The sequence below is a fragment of the Trachypithecus francoisi genome, unplaced genomic scaffold (genome assembly GCF_009764315.1).
Source record: "Trachypithecus francoisi isolate TF-2019V2 unplaced genomic scaffold, Tfra_2.0 Lachesis_group5, whole genome shotgun sequence".
Taxonomy (NCBI): domain Eukaryota; kingdom Metazoa; phylum Chordata; class Mammalia; order Primates; family Cercopithecidae; genus Trachypithecus; species Trachypithecus francoisi.
This window is the reverse complement of record NW_022681470.1, coordinates 99,746,900-99,769,876: the sequence shown is the minus strand read 5'-3', so window position 1 is coordinate 99,769,876 and position 22,977 is coordinate 99,746,900. Positions and strand designations below refer to the sequence as shown.

General features: G+C 45.4%; 1 protein-coding gene and 1 pseudogene across 1 annotated transcript; both read left to right on the top strand.

Moving 5' to 3' along the window:
- The first annotated feature begins 905 nt into the window (after positions 1-905).
- Positions 906-1,060, top strand: LOC117076896 (annotated as a pseudogene).
- Positions 1,061-9,215: 8,155 nt separating this feature from the next.
- Positions 9,216-10,796, top strand: LOC117075478 (tubulin beta-4B chain-like). Its single transcript, XM_033197902.1, has one exon. The coding sequence runs from the start codon at positions 9,286-9,288 to the stop codon at positions 10,621-10,623; it is 1,338 nt and encodes a 445-aa protein (XP_033053793.1). The 5' UTR covers positions 9,216-9,285; the 3' UTR covers positions 10,624-10,796.
- Positions 10,797-22,977: the final 12,181 nt, after the last annotated feature.

The window sequence follows — 22,977 nt, the reverse complement described above, 5'->3', positions numbered from 1 at the left end:
TGATATTGAACGACTTGTAATTTCAAGTAGAATGTTACATCACAAGAATAACAATGTGAAGAGAACCAGTTTCTTGTGTAATCCTACATGTTTTAGTCTGTGCATTACAAGCCATTGTTTGAAGAACCCTGGACAGGCTCCAGCTGTCTGCCAAAGAGGTCCTCGGCAACACAGGCTAAGAACTGGCTTCTGGGCAGGTGTGATGGCTCAGGCCTGTAATCCCAGCAGTTTGGGAGACCGAGGCCGTCAGATCACCTGAGGTCAGGAGTTCGAGATCATCCTGGCCAACATGGTGAAACCCTGGTCTCTACTAAAAACACAAAAATTAGCAGGGCTTGGTGGCGTGCTCCTGTAATCCCAGCAACGCAGAAGCCTGAGGCAGTAGAATCGCTTCAACTCGGGAGGCGGAGGTTGCAGGGAGCAGAGATCATGCGACTGCATTCCAGCCTGGGCGACAGAGCGAGACTCCGGCTCAAAACAAAAAACAAACAAAAAACTACAACAGAAACATCCGCTTCTTTGGAAAGATCAGGGGCGGAGAAGGGAGGGAAAGGAAGTAGAGGCAGAGGTCACTGCCCCCGCAGGCTCTGGCAGCAAGTTGTTCGGCTGAGTGGCGGAAGATGGGGCGGAAAAGCAGACTAGGACGGGAAAGGCCCTGTCGGTGACATCACGGAGAGAGCGACTTCTACGTAGATGAGGCAGCGCTGGGGCTGCCGCTTCGCCACCGGCTGCTTCGCCACGAAGGAATTCCCGTGCTGTAGGAGCGAGCCCAGGACCGCTGGTCGGACCTGAGAGTCCCAGCTGTGTGTCAGGGCTAGTAGGGTTTGGGGATGCGCGGGGCAAGTGACCCTGTGTGTAAAGGGTGAGGCGTGTGGGGCTGTGGCGGGGCGGAGGTGTATAAACTCATACTTACCTGACAGCGAAGATAACGTCCTGAAGGTGGTTTTGCTAGAACGAGGCTTTTCCATTGCACTCCCCACATGCTGTTCCCCGCGTTCTCTCCAACTGTGAGAATTCGACTGCGTAGCTTGTGTTAGTGGGGGACTGCGCAGGGCCCTTCTCTTCCCTTTCTACGTGGGGTTCCTTTTTGCAGATATTGCTTCATTGTCTCCAGTCTCTTAGGTTCTAACGCTGTGTGAAAACCTTCGTGTTTCTTCGTAGCCCCTAGAGTCACCCTTCACACAGCCTATGCTTCTAACCGCAGCCCCCACAGGAGTTTGTGGGATTTCTGTGCTAGCGGGGAATGTGTTCTCACCTCATAGAGCCAGGCAGAAACTCGACGCAGTCGGGTTGCTGTTCTCTGGGATGAAAGCAGGGCCTTTGGTGCTGTTCTTTGGGATGAAAGCCGTGTCCTCGTTCGGTTGTAGACACAACACGCTTGCTTTCTGTAGGGGAACGGCTCTCCCCGCGTCCAGGTGCCCTTGTTCATGTTTACGGAGGCCCGCAAGTCAGAACCGCAGTCTCACCTGTCGGCAGAATGCGCTGTGATCTACCCCAGCTACCCGAACTACCCAGCAATAAAATGGGACACGTTACGGAAAGATGAGATAGCATGGATAATCTCAAAAACATTATGCCGAGTGATGAAGAGAGCATCCTGTGTGGCGCCATCAAGGTGAATTTCTAGAACAGGTGAAACTAACCTGTATAGTGACAGAAACTACATCATTGATTGCTGGGGTCGGGGTGGGGGAAGGCGGGACTGACTGCAAAGGGCACGAGAGAACCTTTTAGAGTAATAGACACGTCATCAAACTTGAAATGGATGCGTTGTACCATAGTGAGCTCACACCTTACTCAACTTGGTTGTAAAAAGGAATAAGAAAACCACTCCAAATCTTAATGTCTTCTACTTAATTTAATGTATGTTTACCCTTTAGAAAATTCCTTTAGAAAAATGCCTCTCTAACTGTGCTAGGGAGTTCAGGAATTCCTTCATTTGTGTTTCCGTCTCTTTGTCTGCAGTTGAGTTGATGCATTATTAAATGGAATATTGGTAAAATAAAAAGAGTCTAAGCTCAATTTTATAAAAGCATACATATATATGCTTATATTTATTTAATATATAATTATATTTAATATATATTTTTATATATTTTTAAATATGTATTTTTTATTATTTTGCAATTTTTTCAGGTATATATATCCTTCTTTATTATTTTTTCTTATTTTTTCTTTTGTAGGACCTGGGGGGACAGTCTAGCTAAAATATACATTCTCTCTGTAGATATACCACAATACCATGACTCCAGTGTTGCCCGAATGTTATGAGAAGTTATTTTTGAACTTTAGGTGATCAAGAATTTTACATATGTTTACATTTTCTCTACTGTTGGTACAGTCTATGCTTAGCATGTATAAGTTTTTTTTAAAAAAAAGACAATAGCTTAAAAATGATTTGGAAGAAAAATGTACAGATATGTTAACAGTAGTTAATTCCAGGAGGTGTGAATATGGATGACCAGTTTTTTTCTTCTTTACGAATTTTTATCTTTTTAAATGGAAAATCCTCAATGACCTGGAAGTGAAAGAACAGATTAGATTTGGAAGGGGTGTGAAGCAGGTGAGAGGAAAATGTAAAGGGAAGGACAAACCCAGTTCTGGCAGGACCATGTTTAAGTTGAAGGTTTCTGGGGAGAAGTTGTTGGGACAAGAAGGATATGAAGGAGGCAGGAGAATCACGAAAATATTTAGGACAGTGTATTGCCTGTCTTACCATTCCTCCTCCTTTTGTGTTTCTTCAAAAGAAATACACAGATTTCTTTTCAAGCATGCTTACCATTTGTGTTTCTCTTTTATTAGTGTAACTGCCCGGTAGGTTTATCTTGCCTGTTGCCCAGATAAACCAATGGAGCTGAGAACAGCAGGCTTTCTACAATAGAGAAAGAATTTAATAAATGCAGACACAGCTGAGGGCCTAGGACAGGGGTTTATTATTACTCAAATCTGCCTCCCCCCAAATTCAGAGACTAGGGTTTTTTTGTTTTGTTTTGTTTTTTGTTTGTTTGTTTGTTTTTTCAAGGATAGTTTGGCAGGCAGGGGGCTAGGAATGGGCAAAGCTGATTGGTTGGGTTGGGGATGGAAATCACAGGGTGTAAGAGCTTGTTTACTTGCACGGAGTCAGTCCCTGGATGGGGGCCACCAGACCAGGTGAGCCAGTTTACTGGTGTGAGTGGCACCAGCTAGTCCATCATAAGGCAGGGTCTGAAAAATATCTTAAATACCAATCTTAGGTTTGACACTAATAATGTTATATAAAGGCACAGTTGGGGAGCTTAGGAATCACGTGGCTTCTGGCTGCATGGCTCTTGAGGCATAATTTCTAATCTCATGCCTAATTTGTTAGCTTTGCTGAGGAGTTCTGATCCCCAAGTTAGGAAGGGGTTTCTCTCAGGAAGGGGCAATCATCTTTGTTTTAGATGATTTAGACTTAGACTTGGAACTAAACTCCTCTCACAGCCTGGCCTATGCCCAGGAATGGACAAGGGCAGCTCAGAGGTTAGAAGCAAGATGCGGTCAGTTAGGTCAGATTTCTTTCACAGTCATAGTTTTCCTATGCCAGGTTTTTCTCACTGCCATAATTTTTGCAAGGGTGGTTTTGTTAGGAGCAGTAAAAACGCAGTGGTTCTGAGAATGTCCTCTGGAGCCAGGCTGCCTTCACTTCAAATTCCTGCTTTCAAATCCTCCTTGGCTGGCTGAGTGACCCTGGGCAGGTCAGTTACGTCTTTGTGGATCTCAGTTTTCTCATATGGAAGATGAAGGTGATGGTGTGACCTCTGTCTGAAGTAAGGACTAAATGAGTAAACATACACACATCATCAACTGTGCGTGACATGTGGCACTTTGTGATTCAGGCACAGTTGATGATGTGCATATGTTACTCATGTGCATGTTAGCTCTTGTATGTTGCCTGCAACACTGCACAAAGAGCAGATGTGACGAAAACCATTTGTACTGAGGTTACAGCAGTGATACTTTCCAATGGCCGTGCACCCTCCCAGAGAAATTGCAGCAAACCTCTCACCAACAATAACCTCCTGGGCTGGGAGATCCCAGTTAGGCCCCTTAATCTCCAGCAGGTTTGACCCTCAGGAGCTTCAGGGAATGAGCTAGAGAAGTATTTCTATCTGGGAGGAGCTGGGAGTTTATTAGCTCATCTGTTCAGCTCATCCAAAGGGGAATAATGATTCAACTTCTTGCTTCAAATCTGCCCCAATAAAATTTTTATAGTTTTACAGTGGAAGACATTTCTACATGTAGGGGAGAAAATAGGACTTTTCCTCACCCAGCCTAGGTTCACTGCTGAGACCCTTACAGCAAAAGATAGACTAACAAGAGAAGAGCATATGTATTTACTTAATGTAAGTTTTACATGACAGGAGCGCCTTCCAAAGGAAATGAGGGCCCATGGAAACAGCTAAACCTCAGGATTTTTTTTTTAACTGTAGGTTTATCGAAGAATGGATGGTCATGGAGAAGTATGATAAGACAACAAAACTATGATCTAACAGTAACAAACTGGGGAAAACATAGCCAGGCCTCTGTGTTGAGGCTCCTCTGTGTCCCTGGGTCTTCAGACTCCAGAATGCACCTTTCCTCTGGGTACAGAGAGGGCACCTCTCACATAAGGGTCTTATAATTGACTTTAGGGGAAAAGGGCAGGGGGAGGGTGACAGTGACCTTCCTGTTTCTATTGTTTATTCAAATTAATTAAACATAAAATATTCAATACCCCAAGATGTTATATTTTGGAGTAGCATGTCCTGAACCCCATCATGCACATGCAACAAAACCCAGAATCTTTGAAGAGTGATGACTACAAAATATTTATTTATTTATTTGTTTTTATTATTTTTTTTTTTTGAGAGGGAGTCTCGCTCTGTCACCCAGGCTGGAGTGCTGTGGCTGGATCTCAGCTCACTGCAAGCTCCGCCCCCCGGGTTCACGCCATTCTCCTGCCTCAGCCTCCCAGGTAGCTGGGACTACAGGCGCCGCCACCTCGCCCGGCTAGTTTTTTGTAGTTTTTAGTAGAAACGGGGTTTCACCGTGTTAGCCAGGATGGTCTCGATCTCCTGACCTCGTGATCCTCCCGTCTCGGCCTCCCAAAGTGCTGGGATTACAGGCTTGAGCCACCGCGCCCGGCCGACTACAAAATATTTAAATTCAAAATAGGATGGCCAAGTGGGGTGGCTGACGGCTGTAATCCCAGCAGGGAGGAGCAGGAAGGCCCAGGCAGGCGGATCACTTGAGTCCAGGCATTCAAGAGCTGCCTGGCCAATATGGCAAAACCCTGTCTCTACTGAAAATACAAAACTGAGCCCAGCAAGTGGTGCACAACTGTTGTTCCAACTCCTTTTAGCTGGTGGGGAACGGGTGGGCTGAGGATCAACTGAAACAATATCATATTTACAAATAATTTTTTTTCCTGTAAGGCTAATCAAGTGAAGCAGTGGAAATGGAGAAGAGACAATGAAACCTGTAACTGGTTGTGATCAATTATTTGTAAACAGGAATGAATTTTTATGCACTATACACTGTTGTCAAATTTATATATGCTGTAAAGCTGGAGGTGAACAGCAGTGCCCTGGTCCCTTCCTACACTTATCTCTAGGGATAACAATTTTTAATGCACGCAGCCAAACTCTACATAAATACTGTTAGGCTTTGTCCAATTTTCCATCCCAGGCCCTGCAGTCCAGCCTGCAAGGGGAAACGGAGTTTGTGTTTCCTTGCCTGCCAGTCCACTCCAAGGACCAAGAAGGCGTCCTCTCCCACCCCCTCGTCCTCCAAACGGAGACTCTCAAAGACTGTGGTGTTTTTCAGTCCTTCATAAATGCTCTCAGCCCCAAAATATGAAAATCAGAGGGATGGTCCTGAGTGTCTGGAGCGACATCTTAGTTCATTCCCAAGACTCATCAGGAGCCTTATCCCAAGTGCTCTGAAGAGCAGGAGAAAACGTTTTTTAACTGTGGTAGCGTCCAAAGGCGTCTTCTCCTTGGGGCAGGGTCCCGGCAGAACGAGGGGGAGCCCCACTGTCAGAGATTCGCCCCTCAGAGCTGCTCAGGTTCCTCTTTCCCGTGGCCCTGAGGGAGCCCGGCCGGGGCGACCGAGGATCACAACCCGCTCCCCTAGCCCGCGCGCTGGAAGAGGCCTCCGCGCGGATTTCTCTTTCCGGCTGAGATCCTGGGACGAAAGAATAGATCTCCCGGAGTCAGGTTCCAAAGCTTAGTGAAACAGTGACTTCTAGGGCTCGCAATGGAGACGTAGGAGCTAGAAATTCGGCATAAAAATCTGAATATGAAGAACAGAATAAATTAACATTCAGAATCAGATGGGCCATCTGAATAAAACAGTGCTACTCCCAAATTAGGTTTCGAACCATAGACCCTAAACTGAGACACAATCTTCAATGACTGAGCTAACCCCATCAATATTTCTCACGCCACCGTTTACTTTCCGAAATGGCAATGGGTGCCATTACGAGATTTCCCGGGCGAAAGGAATCTCGGGGTCTAGGATTGAGGGGCAGCGGCCTTTTTGGTGGAGGAGACATCTCACCCCGAGGCCCAGGTCGCCCTGAGAGGGGGTGGGGACTTGCTTGGTCGCTGGGTCCCTGGCTTAGGGATCCGGGCCTCCGATTGCTGGGTGCCAGGAGGCTGGCCCAGGAAGGGGACCCTGCAGGCTCGGTCACCCCGACTGGATGATTCGGCAATTTCGCTGTGGTCGGGGCCACTGTGAGAACCCGGTTTCTGGGACACGGAACACCGAAGAGGGAGAAGAAGAGGGGACGAAGAGCACCGGCGACATCGCGAGGCTCAGACAGAGGTAACAGAAGGGACACGAAGGCCTGCAGCACAGAGCTTCTGAACGTCAGCGGAATCCCCATTCCATTTAGGGAGTAAAAGACAGCACTACCATCCTAATTAAACAATAAGGTCTCACTGAGACTCGAACTACGATCACTGGATTCAGAGTCCAGAGTGCTTACCATTACACCATGGAACCACACAATGCAAGCTTGCTGCAGTAGTCTGAATTCCTAATAAGTAGCAATAGTTCCCACCCACCCATGTCAAGGCATTTCTTTTGATCCCACAAGCAACACTTGAAGAAGGTGGACCTGCAGGAAGGAGCCACCCCTCTTGCTTCCTCTCTGCCCTCTCCTTTGATCGACTTGTATCGTTTCATTTGCATCTTGGAAAATGAGGCAAAATCTACTGTGGGCTTAGGGCCAGAGAAGAGCCCTTGAAGCCTCGGTCACAGAGTTACCTGTACCGAGGTGAAATTCCTTCCTTCCTTCCCTCCCTTCCTCTCTCTCTTTCTCTCTTTCTCTCTTTCTCCCTTTCTCTCTCTCTCTCTCTCTCTCTCTCTCTCTCTCTGTCTCTCTCTCTCCCTCTTTCCTTAAAGCCTCGGTTGCAGTTTCCTGTGCCAAGATGAAATTTCTCTTTTCTTTTCTTTTTTTTTCCTTTCTTTCTTTCTTTCCTTCCTTCTTTCTTTCTTTTTTTTCTTTCTTTTTGTTGAGACAGTCTCCTTCTGTTGCTCAGGCTGGAGTGCAGTGCAGTGGCAGTGGGCCATCTCCCCTCACTGCAACCTCCATCTTGTCCGGTTCAGCTGATTGTAATCCCCAGTATCTGGGATTATAAGCATTGGACACCATGCCAGGCTAAATTTTGTATATTTAGTAGAGATGAGGTTTCACCATGTTGGCCAGGCTGCTCTCGAACTCTTGACCTCAAGTGATTCGCCCACCTTGGCCTCCTGAAGTGCTGGGATTACAGGTGTGAGCCACTGTGCCCAGCCCAGAGATGAAATATCTGCAAAATTTCTGTTATTTTCTTTATGCTTTCCCTCTTTTCTGTTTGCCCAAGGAGACCAGATGATTGTCAAAACAGGACATGGTACTTCCTGGGCACATTGCCCCCTTCCTCCCTGTAGTATATAATAGAAGACAGCAATCAAGTGAGATTGGGAAGCACAGAATCCTTTATTTTTTTCTTCATATTCTTCTATGTTTGCTTGGTTGGTTGGTTGGTTTTAACAAAATTTTCTCACCAGAAATGGAGATTTGTTGGATTTAAAATAAAAACAATCAGCCATGTTGTACATTTCTATAAAACACTCAAACCAGGCCATACTCTCCTACTATGACTCAAAATCAGCCATATACTGTCCAGGTCAGGAGACAGGGCCCTGATATTTAAGCACAGTGTGTTTTCTCAAAATTGGCCAAGTTGATGCCATTCCAATTTCTCAATATATCATGACCCATTAATTGCAGTCTTTAAAAGCACACATGTATTGTTACTGAAAGCCCAGGAGTTCAGTTGAGGCCCTGCTTCTCAGTTCACAGAAAGCCAATCATTGAGACATCGAGTATTGCTGAGGAAAAAGGCTTTAATTGGGTGCTGCAGCTGAGGAGATGGGAGATCAGTCTCGAATCAGTCTCCATGGTCAACTAAAGTGAGGAGTCTATGTAGCAGGGAATAAACATAATTGTGAGTGGGAAAAGAGGAACTAGGGAGGGGTGAGGAAGCGTTCATGATAAGTGAGGTGACTGACATCTCATCGTCTGGAGGCTGTGATCTGCTGAGTTTCAGGTCTGCGGTGCTTTTTGACAGCCCTGAGGGTCCTTTCCTGAGGAAGGAACTCAGATAAAACAAATGTAAATTTCAAGCTTTAAGACCAGAAGGGTCAATTTCTGTGTCTGTCCAAAAACACTGTCTGTGGGACTATTGGGTCGATTTCAGTCCCCACTTTCTATTTGTCAGTTCCTCAATCATGGGGAATCTAGTCATCGATCTTTCTGGCTGCATCATGTGGAGAAGGGGCATCCTGGGCAGCTCCACACCATGGGTGACTGCATGGCCACCCAGGAATCAAACATTTATCTAATACTGTAGTTTCTCCTGAAACACAATCTTCCTCTCTCCAGTCCCCCATTTCCACTAAAGACAAAACACAGTAGGACCAACGTACCTGCAAAAGAAGCTTCAGTTCCGTATACTTGGCCTGATTACCCACACAAAGTGCAGCAAGAATCATTGTTCATATAGACTTTCCTAAACGGGCTTTGCTGGAGCATTTCACAACGCCATTTCAGGCAAAGCCCTGGGAAAATTATCAACTCCTCCACCTGTGTCCCATTATAAAAGAAAACAGAATCTTATTGAACTTATGCAAACAAACACATTGTCATGAGTTAAGAATATTCCGGAGCACTTTGCGCGCCCGCTCCTTCGCTTCTGTTTCTCTACTTCCGCCCGCGTCCCAGCTGCCGCCGCCATCATGAGGGAAATCGTGCACCTGCAGGCCGGGCAGTGCGGCAACCAAATCGGCGCCAAGTTCTGGGAGGTGATCAGCGATGAGCACGGCATCGACCCCACGGGCACCTACCACGGGGACAGCGACCTGCAGCTGGAGCGCATCAACGTGTACTACAACGAGGCCACCGGCGGCAAGTACGTGCCCCGCGCCGTGCTCGTGGATCTGGAGCCCGGCACCATGGACTCCGTGCGCTCGGGGCCCTTCGGGCAGATCTTCCGGCCGGACAACTTCGTCTTCGGTCAGAGTGGTGCTGGGAACAACTGGGCCAAGGGGCACTACACAGAAGGCGCGGAGCTGGTGGACTCGGTGCTGGATGTTGTGAGGAAGGAGGCTGAGAGCTGTGACTGCCTGCAGGGTTTCCAGCTGACCCACTCCCTGGGTAGGGGGACGGGGTCTGGGATGGGTACCCTCCTCATCAGCAAGATCCGGGAGGAGTACCCAGACAGGATCATGAACACGTTCAGTGTGGTGCCTTCGCCCAAGGTGTCAGACACAGTGGTGGAGCCCTACAATGCCACTCTCTCAGTCCACCAGCTCGTAGAAAACACAGACGAGACCTACTGCATTGATAACGAAGCTCTCTACGACATTTGCTTCAGAACCCTAAAGCTGACCACGCCCACCTATGGTGACCTGAACCACCTGGTGTCTGCTACCATGAGTGGGGTCACCACCTGCCTGCGCTTCCCGGGCCAGCTCAATGCTGACCTGCGGAAGCTGGCTGTGAACATGGTCCCATTCCCCCGCCTGCACTTCTTCATGCCCGGCTTTGCCCCGCTGACCAGCCGGGGCAGCCAGCAGTACCGGGCCCTGACCGTGCCTGAGCTCACCCAGCAGATGTTTGATGCTAAGAACATGATGACTGCTTGTGACCCCCGCCATGGCCGCTACCTGACGGTTGCTGCCGTGTTTAGGGGCCGCATGTCCATGAAGGAGGTGGACGAGCAAATGCTTAATGTCCAGAACAAAAACAGCAGCTATTTTGTTGAGTGGATCCCCAACAATGTGAAAACAGCTGTCTGTGACATCCCGCCCCGGGGGCTAAAAATGTCCGCCACCTTCATCGGCAACAGCACGGCCATCCAGGAGCTGTTCAAGCGCATCTCCGAGCAGTTCACAGCCATGTTCCGGCGCAAGGCCTTCCTGCACTGGTACACGGGCAAGGGCATGGACGAGATGGAGTTCACCGAGGCCGAGAGCAACATGAACGACCTGGTGTCCGAGTACCAGCAGTACCAGGACGCCACGGCCGAGGAGGAGGGCGAGTTCGAGGAGGAGGCTGAGGAGGAGGTGGCCTAGAGCCTTCAGTCACCGGGGAAAGCAGGGAAGCAGTGCGAACTCTTTATTCACTCCCAGCCTGTCCTGTGGCCTGTCCCGCTGTGTGTGCACTTGCTGTTTTCCCTGTCCTCATCCCATGCTGTACAGACACCACCATTAAAGCATTTTCATAGTGAAAAAAAAAAAAAAAAAAAGAATATTCCGTTTACAAATTCTGGAGAAATTCAGCAGAGAGAGAAAAATATGCCTCAAATTCTGTTTAGAAGACTATTGTACTCAATTGTTGCAGGCTATCAATAGCTCAAAAGAAAACAAGTTCTCCAGACTCTGAAGAATCAACAATGTTTGAAACAAAGGCTGTAAAAACTTATTTCAGTCCTCTATTAGTTCAATCCATGCAATCATCTCCTGCTCTGCATCATATTCGGCTAGCAATCTCTATGAACACATCAGCCTGTCTATTAGTGCCCTGGAAATTTTCTCTTTAGTTCAATGGCACGATCTCCAAAGTTACCAGAAACCTACATCTGAGTCCTTTTTATGGACTTCCCCCATAGAAGTAAGGCCTGGACTGTAACTGAATATAAGTCACTTTCTGAGAAGAATCAAAGCAAAACAACAATTGTGGATGACAAAAGCCTTAAGACAGCCATAGTTATAGACACAGTTGACAAGGGAATTCGGTTGCTTCTGTGGCACACAACAATTTAACATAATAATCATAATTATTACTGATAGCATATCTGAACTCTAGGAATCTCATACAATCCTGGAACACACGTTAACAACACATCTGTGTCAACAGAACCCAAAGGAAGTGAAACACCACCTCAGATTTGACAATGCTTCGTGCATAATTCTAGCATAACAAATAAGCCTAAGAAGTTTAACATATCTCTCTTGAGCTTCAAGAACCTAAAATATCCAAAAAGTTAATTTGAGGTCCAAAGGGCTGAATTTAGAGACTTTACTCTTAGAAAGTTTGCCAGATATCAAAGTTTTGAGACACTTGATACCACAAAATAGGATCACAGGTCACCTTAGAATAGTCAATCATTTCGACAAAATGATAACACAAAAATGTTCACCCTTTGCTAGAAAGGAGGCTGAATTTTCTAAACAGCAAGTGCTAATGAAGACAACATGAGGCCATGTGTATCTGTCTCTCCCCTTCCTTCTTTTGTCCTGCAGTTTACTTTGAAAGTAAACAAAAATATTTTATCTTTTATTGATACTACACAAACATTTTGATCAAAAGAGAAAACCAAATTTTACCTTTGTGTGGTGTATTAACATGTTAAAGCTAATTTTAATAAAACCTTATATACAAATTTAATTATAATCAGTTTGACCATGAGGTAAGAGTTCCAAAAACCTTTCATAACCTTTCATACTTTTCAACTAAAGAGTAGATAAATGCTCTAGAAAACCCTGATATTTGGATACATGGGCCCAGATGCTGGCCTTGCATCAGTGTGCTCCCGAGTGTAATGTCTAATTTACAGAAAATCTCTGAATTTGAGAGGCCAGGGTGGGCAGATCACTTCAACTTAGGAGTTTGAGACTAGCCTGGGCAATATGGTGAAATATTGAGTCTACCAAAAACGCCAAAAAAAAAAAAAGGAAAAGAAAGAAAGTCTCTGAATTAAACTAATCCCTCAAACTCCGGCCTTATAATTCTCATGTGCCCATCTCTTCTGTCTAGAGGAAGAGGGGGCATGAGATGGAAAAGGGGACATGTGGGATTGTTGGGCCTAGAGGGATTGAATGGTTTCAATTTCTGGTTCAGTTTTCATGAAAGTAGTTCCTTTTAATTGTCACCTTCCTTCTGGTTCAGTTTCTCATGAAAGCAGTTCATTTTAATTGTCACCTTCCCCAGGGTCTAAAGATGAGGCATTAATTGGTGTCAATATTCAAGATTTAGCAGGAGAAGTTGCCTTTTTCAGACCCAGGAGTCAAAGCCCTGTAAGCTAACAGCACAAGGATTAGTTAATAGGACATTTGTACTGCAGAAAGTTCTGTGTCTCTCTCTCATGTTACCAATAAAAACACTGTGATTTGGTGTCCAGTAGTTACTGCCTGCAGCACTTCAAACCACTGTATTAAAGTGGTTAGGATACTCCTTGCATGTAACTAGTTGCCGGCATTCTAATAACAGAACTGTGATCGAAAGCATCAAAAATGTGACAGAACCTATGCCAAACTTTTCAAAGTAAGACAATTAAATTTTCTCTCCATCATTTAACAAAATGCTAAATGCAAATACCAGTTTTGGAAATTCAGTATGATGATAAATAATCTCCTTTTATTTAAATACTAAACAACAAAACAAGAACAAAGTGAGAATAAACACACAGTCATTTTTTTTCCCGCTATTTTATTTATTTATTTTGAGACAGAATCTCCCTCTGTTACCCAGGTTGGGGTACATTGGCAGGATCTTGGCTCACTGCAACCTCTGCCTTCAAGTCCTGGGTTCAAGGGATTCTCTTGCCTCAGCCTCCCGAGTAACTGGAATTACAGGTGGGCACTACCATGCCCAGCTGATTTTTGTGTTTTTAGTAAAGATGGGTTTTTGCCATGTTGGCCAGGCTTCTGGCCTTGAACTTCTGGCCTTCAGTGATCTGCCCGCCTTGGCCTCCCAAAGTGCTAAAATTAGAGGAATGAGCCACCACACCCGGCCTTCTTTTCAGCTATTTTAAAAGAGCATAATCACATATTTCCAAGATTGGTTTCTAGATATGGTACTGATTACTGATGAGGTTGCTTTCACCATTAAAATCTTCAAACCAGTGCAACAATTGCACATGTTTTGTTTTCAAGTACACACATGAAGGCCCAACAGTGATACAAGGCTTTGGGATCAAAAATCACTAGAAATTCTCACATCTTGTTTTTATTACCACTTAATCCAAGTGAATGTCACTTAATTTTAATAACGGTAAACACAACTTAAGGAGGCTGAGAGAAATCCCAATCAATATAATATCCTTAAGGACAAGGCCAATCTTTCTGGACCTGGAAACTTTGTACCCACATCACAGGTTTTCCTCGTTAAAGGAAAGGGTCTGCAACCAACTCAACTGATTGATTGAAACCAACTCATGTTACTGATTGCATTGAATGTGTACCAAACCTCAGGCCATGGATGCCTGAGTCCTAGTGTTCCTGTGACATCCCCTTGGGTTATTGGAACACTACCTTTCAATGATGGGAAGTCTCGGGCAAGAGCACATCTCCTCCCCTTGTCCAGTATAGACAGCTTTTGTGTCTAACTGTACCGCAGCAGCTGGCCTATACATGAGGCCAAGGGTTGGAATGGTTCCTTGCTCCAGCATCAGTGGTGGATGCCTTTTGTTTCATGTGAGAGAAGCGACCGGGTATTGTACCTGCACTCTGGTGGTGGCTGATAATGACGTATATGCCTACATCACTGTGGCAAGCTCAAGAAATTTGCTTTCCCTGCCACATGTGTCTCGTCAGCACTTAGGATGTGAGAGGAAAGATCCAGCAAATGGGCAAAAAACATGCTATGTATTTGGGACTCTCAGAGATTCTAAGCTGTCACAATAGTTCACACTTGGCCTTTAAGAAACGATGAAAACTTCAGAGATTATCTCCAACCAACATTTATGGCTGCCATCCTTTCCTTCCGTTATCTGTCAAAGATGATGAACCGCTTCATTTGTTTGTCCTTCTATAGGGGGGTGTCTCATGCTTTGGACTTCAGTTGACCCAGGTGCTTTGCAACTTCAGCTCTCTGGTGAGATCAAAACACATGATTTCGCAGAGCATACAGCTTTTTCTTGTCATTAGAGTGGGAATAACTGTCTCTTACAGATTTCTACATCTTAAACTACTGTTGAATCACATGTCTGATTTTTAAAAATCCTTATATTCTCCTCTATTTCTGGATTAATTTCCCTTCAGGATACTACACAAATTCTGTTAGCTGATCACTTCTTTTGAGGCTCTGAGGTAGACATAGTGAGCACCTTGACGATCCCTACAAATGAACCTATTCATTAGGTGCTCAAGGGAAACCTGGGCCCAGACTAGTAGGAGACACACAAATGTCACCCACAGCTCTAGTTGAATTTTTATCGTGAGGCTCTTTCTCCTCAATCAGCATACTAGTCTTAGAACAAGATTGAGTCTGGGTAATCTTAAGTTTGGGTCTATCTTAAAACAGCCTTCCTGAGCAGCTACTAAGATTTGCTGGGACTACAATTTCTGGTCAAATGTGAGCCAACGGAGTAAAGACAATACTCTTGACCCAGGAGAAGGCAACAGTACATGGATACACCACATTTTTCATCAACCTCAGAACAGTTATCTCAATGAATATTTAAAATAGTGATTGAAATACTTGTTTCCTCAAGCAAGTGATGCTGAAAATTGGAAAAGTTGCCTTGGTTGTCTAAATGATTGTGTGCTCAGATTGAATTTGAGGGTACACAGGTGCAGCCTCCAGTGGAAAAGATTCTGAGAACTGGATGTGGGTAGAGGATGCAATTATGGAACTTGGTATCTTTCCCACCTTCTTTTCTTTCTTTCCATTTCGACTGGTCTTGTAATGCTAGGCCCAGGCATCAATACACATACAACTAAAAAAGGCAATGTTAGTGCAAAAGACACAATGTCTATACAACGAAATTAGATGGTGCCTATTGCTGAAGTTACTTTAATTTCACATTGTGTAGCCCAATAAGGTGAACGTTCCCCACCTACCAAGGGTGTTAGTCAGCTCAGGCTGCCATAGAAAAATATGAAAGGTTGGGTGGTTTAACAACAGACTTTTTTTTTCCTCAAAGTTCTGGAGGCCAAAAGTCAGAGATCGATGTGCTCGAAGATTGGTTTCTGGGGAAGCCTCTCTTCCTGGCTTGCAGAAGGCCACTTCCTAGCTTTGTGCTCCGTGCTCCCATAGCTTTTCCTCCATGCCTCTGTGGAGAAAGAGAGAGATTCTTTGATGCCCTTCCTCTTCTTATATGGACACCATTTCTACCAGATTAGGGACCCACTTGTATGGCCTCATTAACCTTAATTACCTCCTTAAAGACTCTATCTCTAAATACAGTCAAGTTGGGGGTTAAGCTTTCAACATATGAATTCAGGGGAAAACTATTCATTTTATAACACCAAGCAATAGGGCGATCCTATGATTCTTTACCTATTAAATCCTATGACATTTGCCTGGTGGTGGCGCCAGGAGGAAGTTGTTAGTAAGGCTGCTATTATTGCTAATTCCATGATTAGGAAAGCACACCTGAGCTGAAGTGCCTGCCATATGGGAAAGAGTGCAGGTCAAACAGATATGAAATGAAAATTGGGAAAAATGGTAGCAAACAAAAGCAGTGCTTTTAAATCCAGGAAGGATTGAAATTGTACAATTTCATGGAAATCCTATTGTCTTTATCAGGAGAATGACTACACAAGGTTTATTAACTGGGGGGAAAGGATGATGTGGGTTAAGGACCACACCTGATTGCTCAGCATAATGTGAATTCTTGACTAAATAGCTATAGGGTGTGAAGGAAAGATCAGCAGTCAAAGAAAACTCAAAGATTTTTGGACCGAGCATATGGAAGGATGCAGTTTCCATCCACAGAGGTGAGAAAATAGCAGGTGTGGCAGGTTGTAGGAGGAAAAACAGAGATCAGTCCAGGGTCCCAAAACTTTGCTTGAAAGAGTTTTCCATTTGCCCTGTCTCCATTTCTGCATCAACAGATCGAGACCATCTTGGCCAACACGGTGAAACCCCGTCTCTATTAAAAATACAAAAATTAGCTGGGCGTGGCAGCGCATGCCTGTAATCCCAGCTACTCAGAAGGCTGAGACAGGAGAATCGTTTGAACCCTGGAGCAGAGGTTACAATGAGCCGAGATCGCACACTACACTCCACCCCGGTGACAGAGCTAGACTCTATCCCTAGATAGAAGATTTGGTAGACAGAAGATTTGCCTGGTGGAGTGTAAAGCAAACAGGGGTGATAGAAATGAGTTCTGTGGATGTGCTGCTCTCCACCTGGGGCCCATCCTTCATTTTGCCAAGACCACCAAAGACTGGGCCTTCCTCGACAGGTGGGGGTCCTCTCCACATACCTCCCCTTTCCCTGAGCCCCAGTCCCCCACCACTGAGTTGTTTGCCCAACCCCACAGCTTCTCTTCTTTCGGGAATGTCATTTCTTGAGCCGCACTCCATCGCAAGATGTGGTCCAATGGTCTATCCAAGGTCCAGACAAAGACTCAGTGATCAGGTGACTCTTTGTATTGCAGGAATCTGACAGCAGAGATGATAAAAGCTGCGCCGGTTTTAGGGCCAAATATGTAGAAACGTAGAGACCAACCAGACCCACTGGCTGCTTCAAAGACTGTCTCTGCGAAGTCCCTGCTTAGATAAATTCCATTCTGGGGCCGGGCTCACCCTGTAATCCCAGGAGTTTGGGAGACCGAGGCTGGTGGATTATGTGAGGTCAGGAGTTCAAGATCAGCCAACCCAACATGGTGAAACCCCATCTCTACTGAAAATAGGCTAATTAGCAGGAAATGGTGGCACATGCCTGTAATTCCAGCTACTTGGGAGGCTGAGGCATGAGAATCGCTTGAGCCCGGAAGGTGGGAGTTGCAGTGACCCAGCATCGTGCAACTGCACTCCAATCTGGGTGGCAGACTGAGACTCTGTCTCAAACAGAGAAACAAACACAAATTTAAAAAAAGAAAGATAAATTCCGCTAGGGAACGAACCCAAGGACTATACAGTAGCATCTTTTTTTCTTTATTAGAGAGGCTGTGACCTCCCTGAGGGACAATTACAGTAAGTAACTGTAAAAACCACAGGGCACAAAGACAGGACGCTGCATTTGTCAGAAATGGAATCCAGGTCTCCCGTGTGGGAGGTGAGAATTCTACCACTGAACTGCCAATGCCTGCTGACCCCAAGCTCTGCAGCCTTGGACACATTTAAGACACAAACTTGGGGAAAGGAGTCAAGATTTTCACCATGTTCTCTTTGATGCGGCTACCAAAAGAGACACCCAGAGCAAAGGCTCACAGTGGAGATTTGCATCAGGCAACATCACAAAGTTATGGCTTCACATTAAAAGAGCTGACTTGAAAAAGCCTTATTCTGAGTAGGCTCTGTGCAACTGGATAACAAACCTCTGTAGGAAAACATCAGAAGTTCACCCAGTTTCTTGTCTCTGTTCCTATATCCAGTGTGAGCCTGTGGAAAGTTCTTGCCTTGCTCCTTGATATCTTCTCTTTGCCTCACCATTGCTTGGTGCCTCCCAAACCCTTTCCTCCCAACCTTGACACGAACATCATTACTTCCTGCAAAAAAGGCCATCAGAACACAGGGACCCCAGTTTGGAAAGCTGAACTCTTGGAACTATGCTTGGATACTCCAGGAAACCAGGGTGAAAATTGAACTTCTCTCCTCCTACACCTCTTTCAAATTCCTGAAAAGGCCTACTTTGAATATTTAACCCTTTTCTGCCCATTAAACCATTAGAGCTGGCATTTCCTTTTCTATCCAATCTGAGAGACTTAAATCCATTATAATGAGCAGTAATTAGTGTTATGTTAGAGATGATGGGCATGGTTAGTCTCATTCTCACCACCTCATTGTATGATTTCTGTGTTTTTGCTTTGTTTATAAAATCTCTTCCTACCTTTCTTAACTAGACTGGTCTGTCTGGGTAAATGTTTTGTTTTCCTGTAGTGGTTTTGAAATTCCATGTCCCTGATTAGTTAATGTATTTTCTTAGATCTCAGGTGCACAGGGAAAAGGTAATCATGCACCTTAGCTCAGGGCACATTATGGTGGCTGCTCTGAGCAAGGCCCTTACTGTCTTTCCTTCTTTTCTCTGTTTATCCCACTCCCATTTCCCTGTCCACTTTCAGAAACTCGTTCTGAGGAGTTTAGTATACGCTCTTTTATCCCACACTTTCTCTGCGTATTTCAGTAAGGGAATGTCTTTGGAAAACATACATTGTTCTTTGGGGATGGGGGATATTAAAACAACTTTAAAGTGTGAATTGGTTTCCAAAAACCCATTCCATCCTCTTTACTCCATTTTGTATACTATCTCCTCAACTTTTCTAATAGAAAAGTTTGTGTATAATGTGGGGAGGATAAAAGAGTCAAGCCAATTTAAAATAGGCAAAACACTTGAACCAAAGAGAATTTACCAAAGAGAATTTCTTAATGGCCAAATGGCATAAGAAAGGATTCTTGGCTTCATTACTCATTCAGGGAACACAAATTTAAAATGCCATGATACACCACTACACACCCATCAGAGTGAGTAACATTTAAGAGACAGGGAAAACCACTGGCTTATAAAAATGTAGAGCAAGTGTAATTCTTGTTGCTGGCAAGAGAATATAACAGTACAGCGGGGAGTGGTGGCTCACGCCTGTAATCCCAGCACTTTGGGAGGCCGAGCTGGGTGGATCACTTGAGGTCAGGAGTTTAAGACCAGCTTGGCCAATGTGGCGCAACCCCGTCTCTACTAAAAATACAAAAATTAGCCGGGTGTTGTGATGGGCACCTGTAATCCCAGTTACTTGGGAGGATGAGGTTGAAGTAGGAGAACTGCTTGAACCCGAGAGGCAGAAGTTGTAGTGAGCAGAGATCGTGCAATTGCACTCCAGCCCGGGTGACAAAGTGAGACTGTCTCAAAAATAAAATAAAATAAAAAGACAAAAGAGAATACAATAGTGCCACCATTCTAAAATACTGTCTAATAGTTTCTAATACAGTTGAAAAGACACCTACTTCATGACCCAGCCATTCCATTACTAGGTTTATACTCAACAGAAATGAAGGCACAGACCCATAAAAAGGCCCATAGTAGAATATTTGCAAACACCTTATTCACAATAGCCAAAACTAGAAATATTCCAATTGTCCATTAACTCTAGTATATTCATATGTTGGAATAACACTCATTAATAACACCAAAGAGCTGAGATACATGCCATAAAATGGAAGCATCTCATAACCGTTGTTGCATTTAAAAAAAGAAAAAAAGAAACACACAGGCACAGTCAGTATAGTCCTTTATGTGATTTCTACAAGAAGCAAAAGTATACCACAGAGATAGAAATCAAATGGCGACTGCCTAAGTGGGGATGGGGTGAGGATTGACTGAAAAGGGGCTCTCACGACTTTTTGGTCTGTTGAAACTGTCCTGTAACTTGATCTAGGTGATGGTTTCTTTTGTCAAAATGCACTGGGCCACACACTTAAGACTGGTGCACTTTGATCTCTGTCGATTATACTTCAGTCATTTACTGATAGCAAAATAAATAAATACATACATAAATAAATAAATACAAACAAAATTTAAAATTGGAGTTGGCGATTGTCATTAACTTTAGATTTTATTGTATTCTTTAGGTTTTATTTAAAATAGCCAGTTAGAGTGCGAACTCTCATCTTCTCTTGTTCCATTTCTGATTTGGCCTGAAAAGGCCCCACGGATTTTTGAAATATCTGAGCCAGAAAAACAGGTAGGGCCACATCAGGCCAACAGTAAAAGATTCCAATAAGGCTGACTGACAGGCGGCACCTCACCTTTTGGGTGTTGTACTTGCTCAGAGAGGAAGCAAAAGCCTTTCAAGATAACTGGACCCCTAGGTGTGCAGGGTAGGAGTTCCCTCTATTCTCGACTCTACCGAGAGTTCTAAGCCACAGGAAAGTTGTGACCTCTCTAGCCGCAGGTCAACGGCGCAGCCTAGGCTCAGGTTGGAGGCCAAAGGGAAAGAAGAACACTGCACTCAAGAATGGACATTGCCATGACTCCGATTCTAGCCAAGCCTCCTGCGGTCACAGCGTAGAGTACTGAACACAGTATGATAACCGCGAGCCGCAGGAGCTGAAGCGCGCCGGGCTCTTTCTTTTTTTTTTTTCTTTTCTTTTTTAATTTTTTTATTATACTTTAAGTTCTAGGGTACATGTGCATAACGTGCAGGTTTGTTACATATGTATACTTGTGCCATGTTGGTGTGCTGCACCCATCAACTCGTCAGCACCCATCAATTCATCATTTATATCATGTATAACTCCCCAATGCAATCCCTCCCTCCTCCCCCCTCCCCATGATAGGCCCCAGTGTGTGATGTTCCCCTTCCCGAGTCCAAGTGATCTCATTGTTCAGTTCCCACCTATGAGTGAGAACATGTGGTGTTTGGTTTTCTGTTCTTGAGATAGTTTGCTAAGAATGATGGTTTCCAGCTGCACCCATGTCCCTACAAAGGACGCAAACTCATCCTTTTTTATGGCTGCATAGTATTCCATGGTGTATATGGCCACATTTTCTTAATCCAGTCTGTCACTGATGGACATTTGGGTTGATTCCAAGTCTTTGCTATTGTGAATAGTGCCACAATAAACATACGTGTGCATGTGTCTTTGTAGTAGAATAATTTATAATCCTTTGGGTATATACCCAGTAGTGGGATGGCTGGGTCATATGGTACATTTAGTTCTAGATCCTTGAGGAATTGCCATACTGTTTTCCATAATGGTTGAGCTAGTTTACAATCCCACCAACAGTATAAAAGTGTTCCTATTTCTCCACATCCTCTCCAACATCTGTTGTTTCCTGACTTCTTAATGATTGCCATTCTAACTGGTGTGAGATGGTATCTCATTGTGGTTTTGATTTGCATTTCTCTGATGGCGAGTGATGATGAGCATTTTTTCATGTGTCTGTTGGCTGTATGAATGTCTTCTTTTAAACTTAATGCAGGGCTGCTTCCGTTTTGGAGACCTGAGGGTCCGCGTAGATTTTGTTCTTTCTTGCTGTCTCTCCGTTTTTCCTCCCTTTCTTCCCCATTCTGCTACAATTAAAAACAAACAAACAAACAAAAAACTCTTCTCACGTCTCCCTTGTGCAGTCCTTACCGCTGCACAAAGCTACTGCGAAGTTCAGTCTCCCGGGTCCACGCCTCTATCGACTTCCTTGCCCTCCTCCTCGCAATTCCCTGTTGGATTCAACCCTTGCCGGCTCCGGCCTCCTGCCCCAGACAGGCACACAAAAACAGCGCAGCTGAGCCCCGGCAGCTCCCTGCCTCAGAGCGGGAAGAGAGGACACTGGAGGCCTCGCCCCTTGCGCGCCCCACAGGATGCCGAGAAATCAATCGGAATAAATGCTTTTAAAAAAGAGCTTACTTCCACTTTGTGATGAACCTCCGCAACATGTCGAAATCCTGTCTCTACAAAAAATACAGAAATTAGCCGGGCGTGGTGGCGCGCGCCTGTCGTCTCAGCTACTTAGGGACTGAGGTAAGAAGATCACTTGGCCCCGGGAGGTCGAGGCTGCAGTGAGCCTTGTTTGCACCACTGCACTCCAGCCTGGGCGACCAAGTGAGACCCTGTAGCAAAACAAAACAAAACAAACAAAACAAAACTTCCCCATAGAAAAATAGTTCATGATTTACATTCTCAGGACTCTTCAAAGGACTAAAAGCCAAAGGCGATGACCCTGGTGAGTGGCAGGCCCTGCTCCCCGCGAGGGGACCAAGAGCGACTCTCATCACCATCCCTGTCCTGGTGGAGACCACCTGCGGACACAGGATCCGAAGACCGCAGCGCAAGCTCCGCAGCGGCCCCGAAAGAGACTGGGCATGGTGGGCACAGGCTCCCTTACTGGGTGAAGGCGGCGCAAAGAACGGGAAGAGCCATCCTGGGAGCCCACCGGGCATTCAGCCTCCCTTGGGCCCCCAGGCGGCTCGGGCCCGGGTCGCAGACGGGGCGTTTCGGGGCCTTCTGAAGCAGGGGAGGGGCAGGGCTGTGGAAGGCCATTAGGCTGTCCTTCTGGCTTCAGAATCTCCCAACCCGCGGGTGTGCAACGTGATCAGCGCGACTCACCGCTCTAATCTCTCCAGTTTTCCCTGCTGACGGGCAGGCCCTCAGGACGGAAGGGACGGAGAGAGTTTGGTGAGTGTGTCCTGCATGTAGCGCCCAGTAGAATCAGTAGTAGTGGTCTCTGTGGCGCAATCAGTTAGCGCCTTCCTCTGTTAACAGAAAGGCTGGTGGTCCCGGGACTCCTCGCTTTGTTGTTTTAACCCGTTTCTGTTGATATACAATCAACTCCAGCCTAATCAGGAGACATACACGTCCTCTTCCCCACCTTCTTAGGTCTGAGGTTTGGCAAGGGCCATGGTGCCTTGTACCTGTCAAACTCAGGAATCCCAGAGACCTTAGACAGGGACTCACTTCTAGTGTGATAAAAATGTTCTTTGCTCCCATGGAAGGCTTGGGGTAGTAACGTGCCTCGACTTTTTCATGTTTAATAATAGGAGACCTATTACAGTAGTATTCTGTCCCCAGGATGTGCCTGGGTTTAGTGATTCTTCTATCAATAAT